A 21,488-nucleotide genomic window follows, 5' to 3' on the forward strand; every position below is an offset into this window, starting at 1 on the left:
ATTAAATGATAAAAATATTATTAATTAATAAAATAACAAAAAATAAATGAGCTAATAAATGCTATAAATGATGATACTTGATTTTTAAGTACATTTTTATATATGTAATTATATATATATATATATAGTGTATAACAATCAACAAAGATTGTTGATTGTTATACACTTGCATAAACCAAAAAGAAACTCCAGCTGGTTCAAAACATGGCAGAGCACATAGGTGCAGCAGTCTTAACACAAATGTTCTAGGATTATGTCAGTAATAACCGGTTATGTCTCACTGAGAAAGGCTTTTATTGAATTTAACGCCTCCCCTACATCTGGAACAGGTTCCACAAACAATTCCTTCTGTACTTCCTTCTGCCCTTGAATATTGTAATATTGTATGGCTATCACTGAATTCTTCAACACATCAATAAGCAGAGGCACACCATTTGGGAGCATTCATGCATCTATAGTTAGGCAGTGTACCGTAGAATATTATAAAATGTGTATAATTAGTACTTTTATTTCTAGTATTGTATTTCTCTGGGTCTCTTTCACAGCATGACTTTGTCCTGTGTTCATCCCCTCACCGGTCATGGCAGACGGCCATCCCTCATGCTTGTTGACTGTCATTGAAAGGACTTAAATTGTGTAAATAAAGAAACAAAACTCAGCTGTGTGCTTGGAAGCTGTATCTTTTGTTTGTTTTTGGCCCCTCCATGGTTGTGAAATGGTATGAAGTAATTGGACATTGTTTACATAATGCATTTTTTTTCTTTAAAAAGTGGGTCGGCTTTGCAAGTGGCTTATATGGGGTGGCTGTAGCTCAGGTGGCAGAGCAGGTCAGCCACTAATCAGAAGGTCTGTGGTTCGATCCCAGGCTGCCTCCTGGCTGCATGCCAAATATCCTTGGGCAAGATACTAACCCCTGTTTGCCTACTGGTGGTGGTCAGAGGGCCCGGTGGCGCTAGTGTCCGGCAGCCTCGCCTCTGTCAGTGCGCCCCAGGGCAGCTGTGGCTACAATGTAGCTTGCCATTGCCAGTGTGTGAATGGGTGAATGACTGAATGTAGTGTAAAGCGCTTTGGGGGGACTGAGTAAAGCGCTATACAAATGCAGGCCATTTACCATATATTTCTTTGTTTCAGGCAGGAAATAAACACTTTTCGCTCACACTGTCAAACACTGATATTGATACTGATGAAGTCATCTGTAATTAATTCATGTAATAATGTTGCACATGCGAAAATACTAAATATTAACCCCACCATTATCAGCTTTTATTTTGAAGGCCAGCCCCACAAACACGTGTCTTAGCTTCAGCTTTGTATTTTCTAGTAATGGGATTTCCGGCTCTTTTTAGAGAACCGGCTCTTTCTGCTCGGCTCACTAAAAAGAGCCAGCTCTTTCGGCTCCGAACTGGCTCTTCAGGTTGTTTTGTTGCTTTAATTAATTTATTATTAACAATAATATAAAATTATGCACAAAAGGAATTACTAATGTAAAAAAAAAAGTGGTTTTATTTATATATGTTTATATATAAATATATGTGGTGGCCCCTAGAGACAAAGCACCTACAAACTCCAAAAAGCACGTACAAACTCCAAAGCACGTACAAACTCCAAAACACATTCCTAGAGTTAACTGAACTTCCAAAACAGAGCTACCTAGATCACTTAAATTACACAATTGAAAGCATATGTGTATGGTTTGTGTATTTATACACAAGCACTCATATATATTCAAATAATTAAAAAAAAATGTTCATTTACCTGTTACTACCACACATCAAATCTGGTCGTTGGTACTTGCTGGCTTGTGTAGCCACTAGGTAACAAAAGCTCAACACTGCGCCTAGCATCCTGGAGCACTTCTGTTGTGTTTTGTATGTTTTTTTGGAGTTTTTACGTGCTTTTGAGTTTTTACGTGTTTTGGAGTTTTTACGTGCTTCAGGGTTTGTACGTGCTTCAGAGTTTGTACGTGTTTTGGAGTTTGTATGTGCTTTGTCTCTAGGGGCCACTGTAAATATACTTTTATTTATTCACTCCACATAAAATGTAATAAATAAATCATATAATACAAAAACCAACTAGTCACAGTTCAACTTTTAACTATTTAAATTTTCAGCTTTTTCCTTTTAAACAAATTTCAAATGAAACAACACAAAACACTGCAAACCACAACACAATTAAATATAAATTAAAATATGAAAACAAAAAGAAGATGCATACTCTCTGTCATATGGGCCTGCATGAATAAACTTTCTGAATCCTTTATCATCCGCAACTGAAAATAGTTGTGGATGATTACTATACCTTTCTAATGTGATATTGTTGTCCCTGGCTCTCTTTCTCTGTCTCTCTCCCTCCTGCTCTGTTCCTGTGCTACTGCGAGTGTGACTACCGCCCCTCCCCCATCTTCCCAGCGCAAAGCACAAGGCTCGCGTGCGGAGTGAAGCGGAAAAAAAGTGCGAGAGAGAGGGTGAGAGGAAGAAAAAAAAACACGGCTCCTTAGGCTCGCGTCGTTCACGTCAAAGATCCGGCTCTAAGAGAAATTTCGTTCGCGACCGACACATCACTAGTATTTTAAGGAAGTCCACCCAGTTGTCTGCTCTCACTTTGTTTTTGGTAGCAGCACAGTTGAAACACTGCAGTAATCCAGCATTCAACATTAAGAGCTTTACATGGAGACATTATACAGTGTTCTTGGCTTTGAGTGGATAGATGGGAGGAGCATTTTAATATTTCTCTGTGTTTTCCTGCTGTTGAATAATATTTGGCAGAACAGAGTGCCGAAGAACTTCCCACCTGGACCTTGGGCTCTCCCGTTTCTCGGTGACATTCATCGCATCAGACCTGACAAAATACACCTGCAGTTCAGAGAGGTACGAACCCTGGGCTTCATTCTTATCTTTATATAATCAAACAAGACACACTCAGAGAATGCAAACCTCCACCCGGCAGCTCATTCTCTGGGCAGTATTTACTTTGAAGTGAATATTATTTTATTTTTACCATATTGATTTTTTTTTTGGTTTTGGTCTTTTTAAACGTACAGTAACGTTCACATATGCTCTCAAGCACCAGACGTTTTGATCTCACCACGGTTGTATATAGGTACAGGAACACAGGCGTTCACCCCAAGGAGGGTCACCGCTCCTCTCCAGCTCCGAAAAACAACCAGAAACCCCTCCCACACACTCACTGCAGCACAACCAAACATCTCTCTTAAAGAAACAAAATGCACAGAGATAGTCAATAAGGTTATCTGTTACAGTACTTACTGTAAGATGCAACTGCAGATGGTAGTGCAGTAAAAATCAGATTAAGGTGGCATGGCAGAGGCTTACTTTAATTACACAAACATTATGTAGGAGTAGGTAATGGAAAACAGGTATTGATTTTTGAAGAACTGCATATAAATAACTTAAGCTTATTATACAATATAAAACAACATTTTGTTTCTAACTAACCATTCTCTTTCTCTTGACAAAACTTTCGTTAAAGATATAACACATTTTAGGGTCAAACTGAAAGGAAGGCAGATGTAAAATATAAAAGTGAGATCAGAGGTCAAATATGACAAGATATTTAGATTCAAATGTTAAAAATACATTTTATAATTGCGCTATCATGTTCACAAGCAGTGTATAATTGGATGTAATAGTTACTAAAATGACCTTTTACCTTTTTGAAGCAAAGCACAACAAGTTCGGGCAAGCCCTTATTTAAAACTCTTGCAATCATTGACTCAGTGAACTTTATCTACAGTTGCCTTTATTCACACAAGAGAGAAGCTTGGTTTCTACGAGATATAATATGAGTGAGGCAGCATTGCTCAATCTTCTATTATCTGCAGTCACTACGGCTGTAGAAGCAGTATTAATTCTCTGAGTACTGTTGAACCACAACATCTACCTGCTCTCTTTGTTCAGTTTGTAGAGAAATATGGAAACATTTTCACCATCAGAATCTTTGGTGGAAGAACCGTGGTCATTAATAGCTACAAGTTTGTGAAAGAAGCCCTGGTCCAACAAGGAGACGACTTAATAGATCGTCCCACCGTACCACTGTTTGAAGATTTATTTGGGAATGAAGGTTCTGTTTTTCTCTTTTTCATTAAAAATATATATAGTTAGTGTTTAATACAGTCAAAAACATAATTGAGACACCAAATCAGGGCTGTAAGCTAATGCTTGTTACATTCAGTGTAATTCTGTGTATTTGTGTGTTCAAAGGTCTTGTGATATCAAATGGTTATCCATGGAAGCAGCAGAGGAGATTTGCTCTTCATACACTCAGAAACTTTGGTCTGGGCAAGAAGACCCTGGAGTTATCCATCCAGCAGGAGTGCCAGTATCTCTCAGAGGCTTTCACAGAACACCAAGGCATAAATAACATCTATGCCATTTTTCTGTGAAAGAAATTGCATTTAAAGAGCACCGCCTTTCTCTGTGATAGAGCTGAAGTTATGAGGCTGATTGGTACAATTTAATAGAGTTTGTTTGCTTTGTTATGACACGGGGTCCTTCTACCCCACATTTTCTGTCTTCTTTTGTAGGACAGCCATTTAATGTCCAGCTACTGATAAATAATGCCGTGTCAAATATCATCTGCTGTTTGGTGTTTGGGAATCGATTTGAGTACACTGATCGGCAGTACCAGTCCATTCTTCATAACTTCAATGAAGTTATGCGCTTACAGGGAAGCATGTCGACACAGGTGAACCTCTTCCTACCGTGCTACATCATGCAATAATCATATTACATCACTATTTACAGAAAATACACAAGTTGCATTGTACCGTCTTAAATAAATGTACTTTAATAATCTATTGTAAAATGACAACTTTCTTAAGTCAATTTCAGTTTTAGTGGAGTGTGCATCCCAGAGTTATGTTTTTGGGAGAACAGTCTCCTGTCAAAATTTCTAATTACAAATCAGTTGTGAGGAGCCAAAACAAAGACTGATTTAAAACACACTAAAGGGCAGACATGAGGTAACTAAGGCCTGGGAAATATAAAGCCCACAGAGATAAACAAAATCTCAGAGAATCAGCCTTCCTGACCTCAACCTATGTCATCAAAACAAAAAACAAACAAATGTTTGCTGAATTTGCCCTCAAATATTTTTCCCTCTGGTTGGTATTTCTACCACCAGCTTTGCTGCTGTGGAAATCTCTGTTAGATTTTAATCCATCTTTAATCGATCTTCCTATGGTGTAGATGTACAACATAATTCCCTGGCTGATGAAGTGGCTACCTGGATCTCATAAGACAATGTTCACTCTGACACAAGTGATAAAGGACTTCATAGATATCGGGATCAAAGACCACAGAGAAACCCTTAACCCAGCGTCACCGAGAGACTATATTGATGCCTTTCTTATAGAAATGGCAAAGGTGAGTGTTGTGCTCGATCTCCATCATGTTTGTTCATTTTGGTCTTGTAAAAAAACCGAAATATAAGATATTTTAATTTCTGCTGCTTGGACCGTTGATAGAACGAGGAGAAAGATTCAAGTTTTTCTCTCAGTACCTTACATGCTTGCACCATGGACCTGTTTTTTGCTGGAACTGAAACTACTACCACTACTTTACGTTGGGGGTTGCTTTACATGATCTACTACCCTGATATACAAGGTATGTATGCAGTGTTGGGGAGTAACAGAATACATGTACTGCCGTTACATATTTAAAATACAAAATATGAGTAACTGTATTCCGTTACAGTTACCGTTTAAAAAGGTGGTATTCAGAATACAGTTACTTTGTTGAAATAAAGGGATTACACAGCGGTCTTTTCCTGTTTCATATTTTAGGCTATGCTCTCTCCACCACGCTGGTGGACCCAAACAAGACATGCATTAAGAGGCTCAAATGCCTGTGTCTCAATCTCGTGTCTCATAATGACGTGAAGAAATATTTTTAAAAATGATTTAATATGAAGGCAACAGGCAGAGTGTTACAGGCATCGCCCTAAAGAATGTAGCCCAATGGGCAGTGTAGTCCGTGCTGCAGGAAGAACGGACTGCCATACCCGTTATCGTCTGTGAGCGAGGGAGGGAGAAAAAGGAAAGTCGAAAAGTGCGAGTTGTCACCAACCAGAAACGGGAGCTGGAAGCATGTAAATATAATAATAACCACTGCAGCCAAAAAGAGTGCCTGACGAGCCCAGTTGTAAGTAAGCTATTAAGACTTCACTGTACACTGTGTTCGCGTTTTCCTCTGAAACAATAAGTTCAGTTGGAGCAGCCTTTCAACGCCTTTCTCTGTCTCTCGCTAGCAAAGTTGACCCAGACAACAGAGTAAAGTTAGTTTTCAGCTACGAGCCCGACACGGAACCTGATGTATTAGCCAGAAGTTCCTTTACTACAGTTCGCAGCCGCAGACCTGTTTTATATACGCGCAAAATAGTTTTCTATACGAGATCGCTGCAAAAAGCGCAGCCTTGTCACGGTTCTGGGTCAGTTTGACCCAGTATTTTGAGTTGTTATGTTTTGGTGTGTTTTTGCATTTTGGATTCTTTCCTTATTATGATGCTGATGATTATGAATCTATGTTTCAGTTATTCTTGTTTAGGGATTAGTTCGTAGGTTTTGTGTTCTCATGTTTATTGCAGGTTTAGTTCAGTGTCTAGTCTGTCTCTGTGTCGTGTCTGCGTCTTTGTTTAGTGGTGTCTTGTTTCCTGTTTTACTCTGAAGGTTCATGTTCCTGTCTTATGTCAGTGTTTCTAGCTTTGTTCCCCCTGTCTCATTAGGTCTTATTCCTCCCAGCTGTGTTCCCCTTCTGTCTCTAATTCCTTGATGACTTCCTCAGTGTATTTAAGCCCAGTGTGTCTTCGTGTCAGTGTCGCGTCGTCTGTTAACATTCCTGTCATTCTAGCTACATGTCATGAGTGATAGTTTTTCAGTCTCTGTTCTGGTCATGTTCTCATAGCCTTTCATGTACCAGTCCAGAAGTCTGTCCTTTGCTTTTTCATGTCGTGTTCATAGCTCTTAGTTACAGTTCAAGTCAGAGTCTTAGTTTTTCTTAGTCTTTAGTTGTTTCCCAGTTTAGGCCCCTTGGTTTAGGTCATTGCCATAGTTTATGTTTGGTTCTTTTGCTTTACTGTTTACCGGCCCTAATAAAGGCTCACTTTGAGTTCAGTAAACGTTTTGCCTCCTTCGTCTGTGTCCGCACCTGGGTCCTCCAAACACCCTCCTCACGGTCAGCCCTCGCTGACCGTGACAAGCCTTACCTAATGCCCACCCGACTGTTTCTCATTTATATTAAGATTTAAAAATCTAGTTGGTATTGGTACGGCGAGTAACCTTCAGTAATAGTAATAAATCACACAGCAATAGTACATTCATGTAGTTGTAAAAAAGCATGATAATATATTAAGCAATCCAAAATATTCAGAATACGTTACTCTCATTGAGTAACGTAATTGAATACGTAACAAAATACATTTTGGGGCATGTATTCTGTAATCTGTAGTGGAATACATTTTAAAAGTAACCTTCCCAACACTGTATGTATGTAATACTCAACCGTACTGTGTATTTTGTCACGTCAGTCTTGTAGTGGTAAATGGACTGATTCACACAAACACTTTTCTATGCTTATTGGTGCTTTCTAAATAAAATTCATACACAGTCATCGGCGAGCAAGTTGGGGATAGTATCTTGCCCAAGGATACTTAGCGTGCAGACTCGGACAGCCAGAAATCGAACCACCAACCTTCCAATCACCAGATGACAATCTTGTAATTTTGGGGACATTTTTAGCATGCTTCAAATTTTTGTTTTGAGTTTGGATTCCATTAGTTTCCAGAGTAGATCTAATTCTTTAACTTAGTTATTGTTTCCCAAAATGTGCAATATCATTCTTTTTTAATTTTTTTAAATAAAAGGGAAGTAGTTATCAGAAAACAAAAAGTCCAGCATATGTATTAAATATACAATATAAAAACAGCATTTTGTAAAGATTGACATTTATTTTGACTTTCAACCTTTTAATAGATATATGTTCAATGTCTCCTTGCTTGTTGTGTTGACAAAAGTTAACAAATTCATTCAATGTCTTGTTCATGTTTCTATTTATATTTAGTAGTTTAATAAGTAGTCTAATAATCCAATATTGATATTAATGACTTGGAATGTCTTTTTTTACACTCACTTTTAGTTTCTCATTTAGTCTTAGGTAACTGTAATAACCTTGATACAGACTCTGATTGTATCCTGTTTTCACTGTGCAGAGAGAGTTCAAGCTGAGATCGATGCTGTGGTTGGTTCGTCCAGACAGCCCTCTGTGAGTGACCGAGAAAACATGCCCTATACTGATGCTGTCATTCATGAGATTCAGAGAATGGCCAACATCATTCCTCTCAATGTGCTTCGTATGACAAACAAGGAAACTACAGTGGATAAATACACAATTCCAAAGGTACAGTTTAGCTGTTGAATAAAGTATTCCTTGTCTACCAATTCAGCCACTTGAGGCTGGCTTCAAAGGTCTTCAAAAGCAGTTTAGCTTATGACTGAGGGCAGAATTCCCCTTTAATAAAATGGAATTTCAATTACTTTTACTTGAAATTGAACTGCAATTACATTTACCGACAAATACTTAAAGGTATATACACTAGAATAAGGCGGTAACTAAAAAGGAAAATAATTAAAAAAATACTGTAAGTATATTTCAGTACACAGTGATGTTTTGGTAAAATTTATCCTTTTCATAATAACACTCATCTCCCCAAACATAAAATGCATTTATGATGTAAGATGGGGAAATATTGTTTGGTTTTCCTCAAAATTATTAAGAAATTATGTAGTCCTAAAAATTACTTATGTAATACTTTACTTTCTGTTAATCTTTATGAGTACCAATTTAGATGTTTTGTTTGGTAGTTTGTCTTTCAATTTTAGTATCTCGGTTCTTATGATTATTTTGTGCAGGGTACCATGATCGTGGCTACTCTGGACTCAGTCTTACATGATGAGTCAATGTGGGAAACTCCGCACTCTTTCAACCCTCAACACTTTCTGGACAAGGATGGTAAATTTCGTAAGAGAGATGCTTTCCTTCCATTTTCTGCAGGTTTGTTGTACATTAAAGCCTCTTGTACTGATTTAGCCAAATTGCATGCATCCTTAGTTTGTTGCAGAAGTGTAGTAAACTCTGCAATATAGTGAATGTATTGTAAATTTTTTGAATAAAACCCATTTCCTATTGTTTATTCTCAGGTAAGCGTGTGTGTCTTGGAGAACAGCTGGCCAGGATGGAGTTGTTTTTGTTTTTCACCTCCCTCCTTCAAAGGTTTTCTCTTTCGCCACCTGCTGGAGAGCAGCCCAGTCTGGAGTTCCAGTTGGGAGGCACGCGCTGTCCTAAACCTTACCGCCTCTGTGCTGTACCGTGTTAAGCCATCAGCTATGGCAAACTGAAAACATCTGTTTTCCATTGCATTATCTATACCTGCTAAATAATTTCACCTTACAGCATGAGTATCTTATAATTTGTATTTTTTCTTCTTCTCACCATGGAGACCTTTTCACTGAACCATTCAGTCTACTGTATTCAACAAGTAAAAGTGTAAAGGTTTACAATATTAAACTACAACTTTTTAAGAGATCTCATTCCACTGCCTATGCATAGAGTAGAGTTCTCTTTTTTCACCTACGTACCCTACTGCGTAGTACTTTCACTGTTTTTCTTTACGGTACCTGTTCTGACCTGGGGCTTCATCATCAAGCAAAAGTTTACAATGACTTTGTCTTTTTTTCTGTTTGCTTTGATGGTGACAAATTTTGAAGGTGTTCTGCTAAAAGTGTTAACCCACCTCTTAAATTTCCCAATTTCTTTAAGAACATAACAAATCACTTTTTATTCTACAGTAGACTCTATATGATGTTACCTAATGAGCGGGTTGATTACCAACAATCTCATGTCACTCTTAAAAAAAAAAAAGGGCCTTTAAAATTCCCAAACTATTTTGAGAAGTATATAAGTTTATGTTTATTTGGATATCAAAGGGATGCAGGCAAGCCATGTAGGATAGGTGGTGACAGGTTGATCTTAATAATTGTAATAAATATTTTCAATTAGTATGAGTGTTTTTATTTTTCATACCACTGCTTGTTATAAAATGCACAATGTCACAAATAAATGGACTTTCTACATATGCTTGCCTTTTTCATTATGAACTTGTATGAGCGGTGTCACTTTTAGTGTCTGCCTTGGCAGAGAGAAGTAATGGACTGACAGCTATCACTAACAGATTGTAATCACCCTACCTCAATTGTTAAATAAAGTTATGTGGAAACATCTGGACTGATGCATTTATGTTTAAAGAAAATATTTTAACCATAATTTTCAAGCCTGTAGGTTGGAGTCATTGTCTTAACACTGTGTAGAAATATAACAGTGCTTGGTGCTGTTTGTGGTTCAGTGCTAGCTGCTTTAAACTTTCTTATGCATTTGTTTGGCAAGTAAAAGATTGTTGGTTCAGTTTGAGCAAGAGACAGAAATCCCCTTTAGGGACGCTTCAGAAAGAATATCTGATGTTAAACGCTCTCAAACATGGAGCTTCTACTGTGGTGAGCCTTTATGACAAGAGAGCAGACAAAAAATAGCTTCCTTAAAGATGCAAAATATTCCACAAACTGCTGTCAGTTTAAATTTAAAAAAAATATTCCACTCAACAGATTTCTAGGAAAACAGTCTGCTTCGATGACCAACTGCCTTCAGTTTGTCTGTCGCAATCTGCACATGGAGAGCGGTGAGGACCCAAATGCAGACAATTGGAAGGCGAAAGTAAGCGTTAACAATCAGCAAGCCATTTATTTTAGGCTGTACGAGACTGAAAACAAAAGCCAAAAGGAAACTACAACTAAACACTAAATCCTAGGAACAGATTCTTGTTCAACATCACTCACGCCCAGTGTCTCCATTTGGATCCTCCTCCTCTTTCCACTGCTGTTGCAGATCGTGACACTTTAACTTTGTATGCAAAGCAAATTTTTAAAAATTATACTCTTACACTTGAGGTGTTCTTTATCTTTACATACATGTGCATGACTATCACTATACATAGTACCTTCAATGTCTCTGTCCAGAAAAAATCAGTTTCTAGGAACATCTACTGAAGCTGAAGACATCTGGTTAAACCATCTTTCAGCAAGTGAAGATTTCACTATGCTAATATCAGCTTTCAAAGAGCAATCTGTGTTACTGTATGTTCCTGTGTTCTACTTCCACTCACCTACGATGTGATGGATTTTGATGAGAATCTAAAAATTCCACCAACTGCTGTAACTGCAATATATTCTGTTTGCTACACACATTTTTACAAAGAAACTAAGTGCATGAAATAAAGTGATTTACATATGCAGATTTTTTCTTTTTTCTGCATCATTTAAATAGTTAGGGGATATTTTATTTTACACCCTCTTAAGAAAAGTCATAAATATTATAAAGTCATAAATATTATGTGGAAGGAACCCCTTCCAGCATCCAGCTGCAATGCCCGTCATTTGATACTGCATTGCTTTTTGCCCACTGCCCCCCGCACCTGATGCAGGTAGCTACAGCAAGAGGGCAAAAGTACACTGCAGACTTTTGCTGCATGCATTTGGGACAAAGCAGTATTGAACGTAAATGAGATATTCCACGTTGTAGTGGCGCAGTTAAGGGAGCTCTCACACATGCAGTATTTACTTGCTTGTGCTTCTCGCTTGTACAGGTGTGAACACCTTAATCGCACTCAGCTTCGGACCTGCGGACCAAAACAACCACACCGAGACTGTTTGGAGGTTCTAAACAAACGTGATCCGAGCCAACTCCCTGGTGTACGCTGCAATTTGGAGCTAAACGCTTTCCAGAAGCCGTAAAGGCTTTACATTCCGGGGTGCGGTAGGGTACGGTATACGTACAGAGTTCAAACTGTCACTTGAGACTACCGACTAACCATAAAGTTTATGTGACCCATTTCTGACTCATCTGACCAGCTGACTAAACGTTCTCACGTGGTTTGTAATGACTTGTTCAACAGGAAAGCTACAGGTCGGCACAAACAAGTGAAGACATGGAGACAATATACAGTGTCCTCGGGTTGGAGTGGATAGACTTCAGCAGTATTTTGTTATTCCTGTGTGTTTTTCTGCTCCTGGCTGATTTTTTGAAGAACAGAGTGCCGAGAAATTTTCCTCCTGGACCCTGGGCTCTTCCTTTCATCGGTAATCTTCATCGCATCAGACCTGACAGACTTCACCTGCAATTCGCAGAGGTATGACCTATTTTCACAATTTATTTTCAAACAGTTAGAATTTCACATTAGTTTTACATGGCAAAATGGACCTCCGTCTCTCTAGCTCAGAGACAAAAGGCTCCAAAACCCAGACCGCAGCCAAGTGAGCCCTCATGTGTGAAGTTAAAGTCAAGTTAACTGCACTGCCAGCTTCCCCTACAATGTTGTTGCGCTTTTCTTACGTATATTATGGTACGGGTGCCGACTGGTTCCCTATTTTTCTGCTCAATCCACTTCGAGTCTTGAAATATTAGAAATTCGTGTGTGTGTGTGTGTGTGTGTGTGTGTGTGTGTGTGTGTGTGTGTGTGTGTGTATATATATATATATATATATATATATATATATATATATATATATGATTAGTGCCTGCACATTTATATTCAACCTGACCTTATCCCCAACTAAATAAAATTGCAGTACTACAGTACTTAATGTTTAAAAGTCTATTTTTTCATGTTAACTGTTAGGTGATGCAAATATTTCATTGGATTCTTACTCTGTGGGTCACCCCCACTCTTCCTCTTCTGACTCACAGCTCAGTGAGCTGTAGAGTTTCACTGAAAATTATAGATGGAGCGATAGATCGATACTGCATTGTTGTGTTACAGCAGCATGATGAAGAGTGAAAATAGTACAGTCTACAAAAAATGTCAAACAAAAATTCCCACTTACCCTCGATACACCAAGTGTAGTGTGATAGGAATTATCTACCTGTTGCAGCATGCTCCACTCCTACAAGGCTGGTAAGCAAACTGAAGAGGGCCGACAGCATGTTTTTTTCAGTGCCTTTAATACCTTCCAAACAGTTCTGCTGAGAGGCAAGCTGTTCAGTATGGGTGTCTCCACTTCTACTGTCTTCTGGATTGCACTGGGTCTATGCCCATCAACATCATGATTATGGAGGTCGAAACGGACAGATACAGGTACTTTCACCTGAATGACAGATTGGACTGGAGGACCAGCAGTGATGCTGTGTACAAGTAGGGACAGCATCAGTGCCAGAGATGCCAAAATGATGAACAAATTAATCTGCAAAGCTGGAAGCAGCACCGCTCAGCATTTGGAGGTGTTTCAGTCAGCGAGGGTTAGAGGTCACTGAACAAATTGTTCTCCATGACGGACAGCTCATCACACCTGCTCCATTCCACACTTGGCCCTCGAGGACTGGAACTTGACACCCCTGCTGTAGAGAGAGAGAAAGAGGGAGATAGAGAGAAAAACTTTCCCAAAAACCAAGATTTATAGCATTACTTTCTGATTAGTGGAGTGAGCCTTAAGTTTCTGTACCTTATTGTACCATCTCTAGTGCAATACCCCCACCCAAATTCCTCAGAGAAGCGGCCTCTCCCTATATATCTGTTAGTGTCTGAGTGTAACTACCTAAATCCAAAACTATTCTACAATACATATCTGTGTGCAGTAAAGGATAAAACATAAATGTATGATATAAAATACGAGGTAATTGTATAACATAAAATAATGGGGGTTTATGAGCATTAAAAATAAATAAATTCTAACACTATACATAAGAATAATATATTTAAACAAATTTACTGCTTAGAGCAACACTTTATTTTCACATTTAAAATTTTGTGTTGAAACATAAAATTTTAGACATTTTATGTTTATGTGACATTTTAGAGGGACTATACAACGTTTTTGGGAAAGCCCCTGTGAAAAATATTTACTGAAGTGCAAATAATGGACTATTCTATGTTCCTTTTATTCCCTGTTATTTTGCAGGTTGACCTGGTTTTTGCCTTTAGCATCCTGACATTTTAATTTCAGAACTGTAATATGTTATTTAAACCCATAAAAGCTGAATTATAGATGCCTGTCAACCACCTGGCAATGGGTTAAAATTACCCATTCTTCCCATATAAACAATATCTGCCTCCTTTTTTTTTTCTTTTGCTGGGGCAAGGTCCCTGCAATAATACAACCACAACAACGCCTCTATGAGCAAGCTCTTGGCAATGAGAAAGGAAAAATTCAATTTTAACAGGAAGAAATCTCCTGAGGAACCAGGCTTGAGGAGGGGCAACCATGTGCCTCGAACAGCTGGGGGTGAGGGGGGGGAGACAGGACAAAAACACAGTGTGCAAGAGATTCAGATTTAATTGATCACTAATTATTAAATGCAAAATGATGTATAAATACACAGTTTTCATACTCACAACATCACCTGTCAACTCTCTGTGTTCAGTTTGCAGAGAAATATGGAAAGATTTTCAGCCTTCGACTCTTTGGCGGAAGACTTGTGGTGCTTAATGGCTACAAACTTTTGAGAGATGTGCTGGTCCAACAAGGAGAAGACTTCATAGATCGTCCCACGTTACCCTCATTTGAAAACTTACTTGGGAATAATGGTGGGTTTTTTTTGTTTTTTGTTCAAAAGAATCTCCCTTATAATTAATGCACGAACAGCATCAGAACTGCCAAAATAGGGATATTAAGATGTTCTAATTAGTTTCTATTACCTGTGTGTGTGTGTGTGTGTGTGTGCGTGTGCATGCGTGCATGTGTGTGTGTGCGTGTGTGTCTGTGTTCAAAGGTCTTCTGATGTCAAATGGGTATCGGTGGAAGCAGCAGAGGAGATTTACTCTTCATACACTCAAAAACTTTGGTCTGGGCAAGAAGACCCTGGAGTTATCCATCCAGCAGGAGTGCCAGTATCTCACAGAAGCTTTTGCAGATCACCAAGGCATAAAATATCACACTGTTTTTCACAAATATTTCTGTTTGATACGTGTATATCATTTTGTGTTTCTTCCAACTTTCCAACAGACAAGCATGCATTAAAGCATTAGTGTAATTATCAGACATTGCGAAACATCATTACTCTTGCAGAGCTGAAACAAGCCTTATTCACATTGTCTCTTTATTTTACAGGAAAGCCTTTTAATGCCCAGCCACTGTTAAACAATGCCGTGTCAAATATCATCTGCTGTTTGGTGTTTGGGGATCGATTTGAGTACACTGATGAGCAGTATCAGTCTATTCTTAGTGACTTCATTGAGATGGAACACCTACAGGGAACCATAGGGACACAGGTAAACCCCTTTTAAACATGTGTCAACAATACATAAAAATTACAAACATCTCCTTATTGAATCAAATGTATTGCTCAGCCCCTCTAGAAATAATTTTGCTACTCAGGAGCCATATTTGGAAATTGTATTAATCATTATCTAGATTAGAAAAGGTTTGTTGGCTTTGCTCCAAAATAACATTTTGAAAGATTTTATTTTTCCCGGGACGTTAGATTTCTATCACCATCTTAGGAGCCGTGGAATGTCCCAACAAATGTTAATTCAGGGTCCTTTGAGTACTATAGAGAAATACACAGTTAGAAATGTCACAATTTTTTCCAGACCGTCATATGATTTGCTAACTGTCTTCCTGTTCTGTAGATGTACAACACAATGCCCTGGCTGGTGAAGTGGCTGCCTGGACCTCATCAGAAGATATTAACTTTGACGAAACGCGTAACTGATTTCATAAAAACGAAAATCAGAGAACACATAGAAAATTTTAACCCAGCATCACCGCGAGATTACATCGATGCCTTTCTCATAGAAATGGGAGAGGTGAGTGGTGTGCTGTGTTTTCTTTTTGCACTTCATATGAAATATGTCAACAGTCATTTATTTCTGTCTCCTGTAGAAGGAGGGCAGTGATTCAGTTTTTGATCACAGCAGTTTAAGTGCGTGTACTATGGACCTGTTTATTGCTGGAAGTGAAACTACTACCACTACTTTGAACTGGGGACTACTTTACATGATCTGCTACAGTGACATACAAGGTGTGCATAATATCCACCATGCCTGCATTTGCTGTAATTATCTTGCTATCACATATTTATTGTTAGTGGTATTAGGATTTTTTTTCCAGCCATCTTTGCAGCATAGTTTTGAATTTTCTAAGTTTTAAAAATTTATTTTAAATTTATCAGTTTCAGTTATCACTTAGTTTATTTTCTGTTAATTTAAAATGAGTAGAACTTGTAAGGAAACAGGAAGACCAGAATCAGTATGACAATGTCAAAACCATGTGTGAAGGTATTTGAGTGATAGTCCTGTAGACTCCTCATACTTGCTGTGTTAACAAAGAGCAACTTAACAAAGACAATTTTTTACTTTTCTGAGTTTATTCTTGATAGCTTTAAAAGTACACGGTCGTTTCAGTTAGTTTACTTTGTTTATTTTTAAACTTGTTTCCTGTTTTCACTGCGCAGAGAGAGTCCAGGCTGAGATTGATGCTGTGATCGGTTCATCCAGACAGCCGTCTATGGCTGACAGAGAAAACATGCCCTATACTGATGCGGTCATCCATGAGATCCAGAGAGTGGGCAACATTATCCCCTTCAATCTGGCCCACAGTGCAATCAAGGACACCACAATTGATAAGTACACAATCCCAAAGGTACACAATCTGCAACAAGTGTCTGTGCCTTTTTTTCCTAGTAAGATTTCCTGGCTTATTCTTGAATTAAAAACATTTTAACCTCTAGGCAAAAAGCAAACAGACAAAGAAACAAACAAGCAAAAAACTGTTGAAACAAACTGATTATCACGTCCTTTCTAAGTGATCAGGAGAGCCTACACTTGCTCTAGGTCCAGAGCTGTGCTTTATTTGTCCATTATGGACTGTTGTTGATATTTGGTAATGCAAAATTGTGGCTTTTTTCCAAGTTGCACAAAGTAAATATCTTTATTGTACTTCATTTTTGACATATAGTTCCTTAAATCCACTGTTTTATTAAATTAGTTTGAACCATGAGTTGTTTTCTCAATAGATGTACATACTAGTGTTTTAGCTACGGTATGTGAAGATAACGTAACTTTGATGAAAACAGAAATTATATGTTGATATGAACTGAAACGTGTAGATGAGTATTTTCTTTAGTATTGGACAAAAAATGATCTGAATTCATGTTAAAAAACAGATACATTTATTACGTATAACTGTAGTTAATGGCTAAAATTACACTACCAGTCATAAGTTTGGACTCACCTTTTCATATAATGTTTCTTTATTTTCTATTTACATTGTAGATTCTCACTGAAGGCTTTAAACCTATGAATCAGCACATATGGAATTATGTAGTAAACAAAAAGTGGGAAAAAACTCAAAGGATGTTTTATATTTTAGATTCTTTGCTGTGATTAGTGCTTTGTACACTCTTGGCGTTCTCTCGATGAGCTTCATGATGTAGTCACCTGAAGTGGTTTTCCAACCATCCATTCACCTTTCTGCATCACACATGGGGGGTGGAATCAAAGATCTCAAATTTGGACTCAAAGCTATTTGTCTAATGTCTATTCCTTGTGTTTCTTGGCCCAAACAAATCTCTTGTGCTTGTTGCTTTTCCTTAGTATTGGTTTCTTAGCAGCTGTTTGACCATTAAGGCCTGATTCACACGGTCTTCTCTGAACAGTTGATGTAGAGATGTTTCTACTACTGGAACTCTGTGTGGGATTTAACTGGGCCTAACTATATGCTTTAGCAAAAAAGAAACTTTTAAGTCTATCTTAAAAGTAGAGATAGTGTCTGTTTCCCAAATCCAAACTGGAAGCTGGTTCCACAGAAGAGGGGCCTCAAAACTGAAGGCTCTCCCTCCCATTCTACTTTTAAATACTCTAGGAACAACAAGCAAGCCTGCAGTGCGAGAGTGAAGTGCTCTAATAGGGTGATATGGTACTACAAGGTCATTAAGATAAGATGGGGCCTGATTATTTAAGACCTTGTATGTGAGGAGCAGGATTTTGAATTCAATTCTGGATTTAAATGAGAAGTTGTGTAAATAAAAATGTAATGATTTGCAAATTTTTATAAACTCACTTTATTCACAGTGTAAAAGAAAATATATTAGAAAACATGTCAAATGCTTAAATCAAAATATTTGACTTTTTCACAAAATTATATTATATTAGTTCATTTTGAATTTGATCGCAGGAACATGTGTCACGGTACTGGGTCATGTGACCCAGTATGTGGGTTTTAATGTATCATTTTGTATTCATTTGCGTTCTAGTTTCAGTTTAGCTCATGTAGTCAATTTCTAGCTTGCTGTTTAGTCCTTTGTTTCTTAGTTCCTTTTGTCATCTCCCCCTGTACTAAGTCTCCCTGGTTCATGCACCTAGCTGTCATGTGTCATGTCCGTGTGGTTATGTTGTCAAGTTCGTGTCATGTCTAATCTCCATGTTTCCTATTTTACTTTGAAAGAGTCCAGTGTTCCTTGTTCATTGTATTTAGTGTCACTTCCCCTGTCCTGTCATTAGTTTCATGTGCATCAGCTGTTCTCCCTTATGTATTTCCACTTCCCCTAATCTCCCTGTGAGTATTTAGTCTCTGTGTTTCTTTCAGTCTGCGTCGCATCTTCTGTGTATCTTTCCCTCCATGTTGTCATAGAGCTCATAGCTACTCACAGTTGTCATAGTTTCATAGTTCATAGTCAAGTCACAGTTTGTTTGCAGTTTTCTTTGTTCAGTCATCGCCTTCAGTCTAGTTGTTGCTCGAGTTTATTTCTTTGATTTATGTTTCGTGTGTATCAGCCGAAATAAAGGCTCGCCTTATGTTAAGGTCACGTCTTGTCTTCTGTGTCTGCTCTTGTGTCCTGCTAAAAACAAAAACACAGCGGCGTACCCCGCTGTGACAACATGACCTAAAAACTATTTTTAGAAAGATTAGAGAAAAATGTTCCTGAGTGCAAAACTGTGAAGAGTTATTTGTCACCATCTACAGTATATAATTAATTAAAAGATTCAGAGGATTTGGAGAAATCCCTGTGTGCAACAGACAAAGCAGAAAATCATTATTGTGATCTTTGGGTTCTTAGGCATCAATGCATACAGGTCACTCTTAAAAATAAGACCTCGTGTCTCAAGACAGACCTCATACTATCATGGAAATCATTGTATGGGCTCAGCAACACTTCCAGGAATTACTGTTTTGTTTTGTTTGTTTGTTTTTTTGTTTAGCTCAGTTTACTCCTGTTCACAATTGCAGATTAAAGGTCCATCATGCAAAGAACAAGCCATATGTTAACATGCATCTTAATGTTATTTACATTTTACAAAGTGTCCCAAAGTTTTTGAAACTGGAGTTTTACAATAATCTCCCTAGTAGCCTTAGAAAAAAAAAAAGATACTACATGATCTTCCTCCATCATCTGGTCTTCCATCCTCCATCAGTTGGCAAATTAACACAATTGTTCATTACAATTTTGATTATTTTGTAATTTTAGCATCTCAATTTTTTGTGTCATACTTCTTCAGGGAACTATAATCCTGGCTTCACTTGACTCGGTCCTACATGATGAGTCAATGTGGGAAACTCCACACTCTTTCAACCCCGGACACTTTCTGGACCAGGATGGTAAATTTCGCAAGAGAGAGGCCTTCCTTCCATTTTCTGCCGGTTAGTTGGAAGTTATTCTATTCTAAAAAGAGCAAAATGAAACCCAAAACTGTCTTTCCTTGTAATTGTCTTACCACCACAATGTCTTTATTTGCCTAAGCAATTTTTTACGTATCGTTGGTTGGTAGGCCATAGGTGTTCACTTAACCTTAGTTTGTTCCAGAGGTGCACTTGTAATATGTGGTACGATTGAATATTTTTTTAAATTATCTGAATAACACTGTCTTATGCATTCTCAGGTAAGCGTGTGTGTCTCGGAGAACAGCTGGCCAGGATGGAGTTATTCCTGTTCTTTGCCTCCCTCCTTCAGAGGTTTTCATTCTCTGCACCTGCTGGAGAGCAGCCCAGTCTGGAGTTCCAGCTGGGAGCCATACGCTGTCCCAAACCTTACCGCCTCTGTGCTGTACCACGTTAAACCATGAATTATCACCAACTGAAAATGTCTGATTCTCAGCTTGATACATCACTCCTTTATTACATTTTTCATCTAATGCAGTTTAGTTTTTGTTCTTGTACTCCAGTAGAAAAAATGTTAAACCACCAAAAAACTGAGATTAGTTCATCCTTTTATTCTGACATTAAGGCAAGTGAAATAATGGAGTCGGTCTCTGTTCTGTTTAAGGACTTCGGAGTATATGATACCTGCCTGGTTCATTGCTTTTACAAGTAAAGTGGATTCTGTTTTTAGGGACAATCAAAGTTATTTGTCAGAAAACTTTCCACTGTATTTGAAAGCTTACAGAACGCCTTCTTCTAAATTGTTACTTTACCTGAAATGAATGATAATTCTGAAAAAAATACAATTAAAAAAATTATCTCAAACTTGACTTTTCATTTCTCTTTACACCATTAACACACAGTCAAAGTCGTTTGCTTTACCTGAAGTGTGTTTGACGTTAGAGATGGAAAATGACAAGTAAGAGAAAATGAGAAAATCTAGGGTGGCAAGAGTAAAGAGAGCATTTACATCCTTTTAGAAATGCTTCTAAAACTAATAATTTGAAATGTAAAAATAGATGAGCAGCACGTGTGCTATGATGGTTGCAATACCAAAAAAGTATAGAATACATGGTATGAAGTACTTTATTTGGATCATGACTTCCTTGTCATTGTGAGAGTGGGCTGCAACTGGGCATCCAAATTGCAAAAACGACCTCTGCACCTCTGGGGTATTGTTTCTCTTTTAGTTCAATTTACAATACTTTAACTCTCCTTTAAGAATCTGGAGTTCTGTTGTCCTCTTTGTTAAGATCCTCTTGAAAAAGCGGTCCAGAAAGGAGCTTAGACTGGAGGATCCCACACTACTGTCAGCTTTGCAGGAAATGGATGAACTGGTCACGGGAGCTGGAGCACTTCTAGGTTGCCATATGCTTAAATCCTTCTGACATTGGTGACATCACAAGAGCACAATTACTTCATTTATAGATGTAAGTGAAGTAGACTATGGCTCGATGACCTCACATTCTGGGCTCCTTGCTTATTAATTTGGGCCAATATTGTAAAAACCTCAGCATAAATAAGCATCACTGTCAATTCAGTCCAATCTTGCTCTATCTGGCTTAGGCGACTTATTAAGTTCAGCTCAGTTTGATCCAAAGGAATCTAGCTATGTGCTGTGCCATGCTTATAATTCCTCTTTGTTAGATCAGTGCAATTTATTATACATTTGTTTGAACCATACTACAGCTGGTCCAAATTTTGGCACCACACTCATATTTAAGCTCCTCTTCACTGGCTTTAGCTAATGATTATAGAACTAGTTTTAAGAGTTTTTTGTGGACCTTTAAAGCTGTCT

At 38.0% G+C, this 21,488-nt stretch overlaps 2 protein-coding genes across 2 annotated transcripts; both read left to right on the forward strand.

Annotated features, from left to right (window-relative positions):
* Window positions 1-2,510: 2,510 nt before the first annotated feature.
* Window positions 2,511-10,280, forward strand: LOC134620078 (cytochrome P450 2J4-like). The gene is made up of 9 exons (XM_063466005.1): window positions 2,511-2,867; window positions 3,918-4,080; window positions 4,221-4,370; window positions 4,544-4,704; window positions 5,208-5,384; window positions 5,486-5,624; window positions 8,224-8,411; window positions 8,924-9,065; window positions 9,212-10,280. Exons 1-9 carry the CDS (start codon window positions 2,667-2,669, stop codon window positions 9,385-9,387), a joined length of 1,497 nt encoding a protein of 498 aa, XP_063322075.1. The 5' UTR covers window positions 2,511-2,666; the 3' UTR covers window positions 9,388-10,280.
* Window positions 10,281-11,660: 1,380 nt separating this feature from the next.
* LOC134620079 (cytochrome P450 2J2-like) lies at window positions 11,661-20,416 on the forward strand. The gene is made up of 9 exons (XM_063466007.1): window positions 11,661-12,249; window positions 14,478-14,640; window positions 14,826-14,975; window positions 15,164-15,324; window positions 15,685-15,861; window positions 15,938-16,076; window positions 16,509-16,696; window positions 19,552-19,693; window positions 19,933-20,416. The coding sequence occupies exons 1-9, from the start codon at window positions 12,049-12,051 to the stop codon at window positions 20,106-20,108; spliced, it is 1,497 nt and encodes a 498-aa protein (XP_063322077.1). The 5' UTR covers window positions 11,661-12,048; the 3' UTR covers window positions 20,109-20,416.
* Window positions 20,417-21,488: the final 1,072 nt, after the last annotated feature.

The sequence above is a fragment of the Pelmatolapia mariae genome, linkage group LG23, assembly GCF_036321145.2.
Source record: "Pelmatolapia mariae isolate MD_Pm_ZW linkage group LG23, Pm_UMD_F_2, whole genome shotgun sequence".
Taxonomy (NCBI): Eukaryota; Metazoa; Chordata; class Actinopteri; order Cichliformes; family Cichlidae; genus Pelmatolapia; species Pelmatolapia mariae.